General features: G+C 42.5%; 1 protein-coding gene across 1 annotated transcript in view; it reads right to left on the reverse strand.

Annotated features, from left to right (window-relative positions):
• The window catches only part of SAV1 (salvador family WW domain containing protein 1), a 9660-nt gene extending 5500 nt beyond the window's left edge, over positions 1 to 4160 (reverse strand). The window contains 1 exon segment of the mRNA XM_029963649.1: positions 3714 to 4160. Within this exon segment, the coding sequence (XP_029819509.1) occupies positions 3714 to 4155 (442 nt within the window). The 5' untranslated portion in view covers positions 4156 to 4160.
• Positions 4161 to 4376: the final 216 nt, after the last annotated feature.

Below are 4376 nucleotides of genomic sequence, written 5' to 3' on the forward strand. Positions count from 1 at the left end.
TGTCCAAGTCCTTTGGAGGAAAGATTTCCAGGTCAGCAAAGGGCAGTTCTTCAGTCTGTTGGGCAGATAGGACAGGAGGAAAATCCCAGCACCAGTATAATGGAAAAAGAAGAAAAACCTCTGAGGAGAAAGTCTCCCTTTCGTAGGAACTGTGCTGATGTTGGCAGGGAAGTTCCAAAGCCCAGGAACTCCCCACAGCTGCCTCCAACCACATTCCAAAGTGCTGAAGGGCAAATCTCACAAACCAGTGCTTGTCTTTAACCAGCCCAATTGTCTTGAGAGCCTTTTTCCAGGATGCCAAAATCCTCTCCCTTCCCCTCATCAAACCAGGATGAAGAACAGGAAGAGAAGACGAACGGACTGTTTGATTTTCGGGGAACAAGTCACAACAAAACAGCAAAGAGCAGCTCCAATCACTTCTGTCTAGACAGGCCTGCAGGTCCCAGGCCCTCCTAACCCATTCCAAAGCATCCAAAGGAACTTCCTGAGCACAGGCACCTCTTTTGTCAGAGGGAATGGGGCGTTCCAAACAAGCACAACTTCACAAATAGGAAATGACAGGGAAGGACCGTGAAAGCTGCAAGAATTATGCTGCAAAATTACTGCAAAATCAGCACAAAGGAAGAAAAGGGCAGGAACTGCCACTTGTTTGAAAATGAGAGACGTGTAAACACCTAAAAAGTGTGGCTGTTTTAGCCCTAAACAGGTTTCATGTAATAATCTGCATTTATTTTGCTCTTTTATGAAACACGAACACCGCTCTGCAATTTTTTTACAAGGTTTACAAGATGAACCTACTTTCACTCCATTAATTGTTTCTCTCCTCTGCCATCCCAGTGAACTAATTCCAATCCAAAAGTCCCTCCACACTGTGATTTCAATCTCAGCAATTTTTTCATAGACACAGAAGAATGTTCTTACCGCTCACACAGGGACAAATAACTCTGAGGTCTTGGTTACAAGTTACTTCCAAGCTACACTGTAGGTATAACTTCAACCACAGACCTCCCCAAAACTTTAACCTAGAAGAGAGGAAAGACATGGCCAGGAAAGACAGGTAAAGGCTCTTAGAAATAAGTTTGAAAAGGACACTAAAAAAAAAAATAAAATAAAAAAAAGAAATAAAAAGGTTCAAGAAATGCCACAGAGGTAGGTAAACATATAAAACCAGGAGGTATCTCAACTGAAAACTCTGTTCAGAGAAATCAGCAACACTGGATTGGTAATTAAAAGCAAATTTAATGAAAATAAGAAAAGGAGAACGTGGGAGAATTGAATAATGACAGAGAAAACATGACTTCAAGGGGAAATGCTTGTGAAAGAACATGTAATGCTGTCAACAAACTGCTGAAAAACCACGGGGCTTGCTTTGCTGAACACCCTGAAGAGCTCACTGAGGACGTGTTTGTAACTTCTCTCCAAATTATAAGGAGGAGAATCTTTATTTTGAGTGAAAGCTGAAATTCTCACTTCCCAAAAACCACCCGGTGGACCCACCACTAAATGAAATATTCACCAACAGCAACAACTCCTTGTGTTCATCGGGCAACATTTCCTTGGGAATCCACCCAAAACGTACCAGAACTGACCTTTGGAGGGAGGGTGGGAGAGGAGGGAAAGGGGGGAAAGCAGCATTTACAGATTCCACCCAATAAAGAGATTTTTAACTGGGAACTGTAGGTATGAGGCAATTTTGCCAAGGATTATCTCAATGAATAATATCAATCAGGTCGAACATTTAGAAGCAGCAGGGCAGATGCAGAAGAAAAAAAAAGGAATTTAGACAAAGACAATGAAAGCAAAAGGCTTGCCTTGGGATTCTGGAACTGTGGGGAAAAAAAGGAACAAGAAATGAGAGAAAAATTACTGTAGCAGCTCAAGGGAAACACTCAAGGTTTGAATGATGGTTCAAAAAATAAAAAAAAAAAAAGGAAGCTTCGCGGTGAGATGAAAGCAAGAAAATCTAAGGTTTTCTTATATTGGGCCACATAATTCTTTGACTGAGAAAAAGTAACAGCAATTATTGAAAAAGACGTAAAAAATGAAGGACACAAGTGACATTCTTACTGTGGTGAAGCTGAGAGAGGAATTTCAGAGTTCATGTTCCATGCTGAGATAAATTTAAAAAAAAAACAACAACAAAACAGAGGAAAGGGAAACACTTTGGCAGACAAAAGGCTCACCCTCGTCTCTCCCTACAAGTGCACGAGATTAAATCCTCCCCCCTTACAAAATCTGTGTAGGATTTGTTCAAACTGTTGAATGTTAAATATGAGATTGAATGACAGAGACCAAACAAGCAGCAGCAGCAGCTCCTTCATGACTTCCAGGGCTAAGGGGACACAGGTAAACAAACAGCAGGGGAAAAAAAGTTTATTTAGAAAGAAGAAATTGCTACAATTGAGAAAAACATGGCTGTGAAGCCCTACTTTTAGCTTCTTTTGAAGATCTGATAGATTGGCCTCCACTTTCGGGCCAGAGCTTTAATTTTTGAAGTCTCCCCAGCAGACACAGCAAGTGTAGTAATTTTGAACTTAAATTGATGGCTTGGTTTGTGAAATCCTGCCCTCCTGCCTCTCTTCCCCAAATTATCCCAGTACAACTCTCCCAGATGCTCGTTACCTGCACCAGGTGAGTGTTTCATGACTGTTGGATGAGCAACAAGCAGCAGAGATGGAGGCAAATCAGATGCATTTAGCAAAATAAAGGAGGATTAAAGCAGCAAGACTTAAAAAGCTCAGCATTTCAGAATTTCCTGCCTGACAGCTCCCACATCCCCCTTCTATCACTTCTCATGGAAATGTTTCTGTGGTAAAGGAAACACAAGTCCCTGACAGGTTCTAATTCCACACAGGAGCTCAGCAGCATTGAATGCTGGATGTTCTTCCTGGCAGGTTTATTTTTCTAGACAGGAGATTTATTTTATTAGAGACTAATTGCTATTTTGTTTGCAGATTACAAGTGACAATGTATTTAATGGTGAAGGCACGTTATTTACAGGTTTGAAATGTTTCTTTCAAACTCCTCCTTGGACAGTTTTTGCAGCATCAAATACAGAATCAAATATTTCAGGAAAGTAGTATTTAATGGCTTCTTCTTTCTTATGCTGTTCTTTAGAAAACAAAGACAAGTACCAGTGAAAAACTGAGGGGGAAAACAGGTGTATTTACAAACAATATTAAAAGCTAAAAGGAAGGAGTCAAGGACCAGGACCAGATGCCAATTTGCTCATTAGACAAAGCAATCACTCCTCCCTTTGACTATTCATAAGCAATTATTTTAATTACTGAGGTCAAATTAAAACAATGACATTAAATAATAAGACAATGAGAGTTAAAATAGAATGATAATAACAACAACAACGATGCTGCAATGTTATAATCCAGAGCTGTTGGTTATTCTCTCTATCATGAAACTAGTAAATAATAAGAACAAAATACCTTCTTAGCCAGGGACTGATGCAACTTTGTGTAGAGAAGTTGCATGTATAGTTGGCATTAAGAAAACCAAAATTTGCTTAAACTTATCCCATTTATTTAATAAATAAAGAGCGTGTAAAGAGTATCTTCCCTTTCTGGATACATGTGATCAAATTCTCTAATCTAATCACACAGAAACATCACAGAAAAGCAGCTCCCTCCTACACAGCCCAACTCCTAAAAACATCACCCAGGTGCACCCAAACTCTCAGCCAAACCCCTAAAAGCCCTTACCTGAGGTGTGCCTCCCATGATTCTGGGACATCCTCTGGAAAAGCTCACTGTTGTGCTCGTAATACCTGTAGTCCTCGTGGGCTCGGTCGCTCACCTGCCGCCTCCTCTGGGCCTCGTAAAAGTGATCATAATAATAACACCGGGCTCCGGGGTCGCCGTTTTCCAGCCCGGGACTGGCCTCTGTCAGGAAGGACTGGGAGGAAGAGCCGTATTCCCTCGGGACATCAGCCAGACTCCTGGCCAGATAGGAGGGGGCAGACAGTCTGTTGCTCTCCCGCCTCATTATTTCGTGGGGCGGCCTCTGCACTGGGGTTCGGAGGAAACTCTGGTTCCTGGAGACAATTCCATCTCCTCCAGGGGCGTAGGGAGAGGGCGTGGAGTCGGGAGGGCAGATGTCAGTTCGTCTTGGAATGGTCGGACCGTGACGGATAAAGGAAGGCATCAGGTCTGGTAAAGAGCAGGGAAGAGAAGTCAGAACTCTGCCTGCACTTCCACGTAAAGCCTCTGACCACCGCCCTAAAACTGAGGGAATTCCTGTGTAAAACCCATTTAATGCACGTGCAAACAGACTGGGAATGCTGCAGGGTGTCCTGGTGCAACAGGAACCAGCACACCTTCCACCAGCAACAAACTGGTGCCAGTCCAAACCAACCCCAAACCCAT

The sequence above is a fragment of the Manacus vitellinus genome, unplaced genomic scaffold, assembly GCF_001715985.3.
Source record: "Manacus vitellinus isolate BGI_N305 unplaced genomic scaffold, ASM171598v3 scaffold_103_pilon, whole genome shotgun sequence".
Taxonomy (NCBI): Eukaryota; Metazoa; Chordata; class Aves; order Passeriformes; family Pipridae; genus Manacus; species Manacus vitellinus.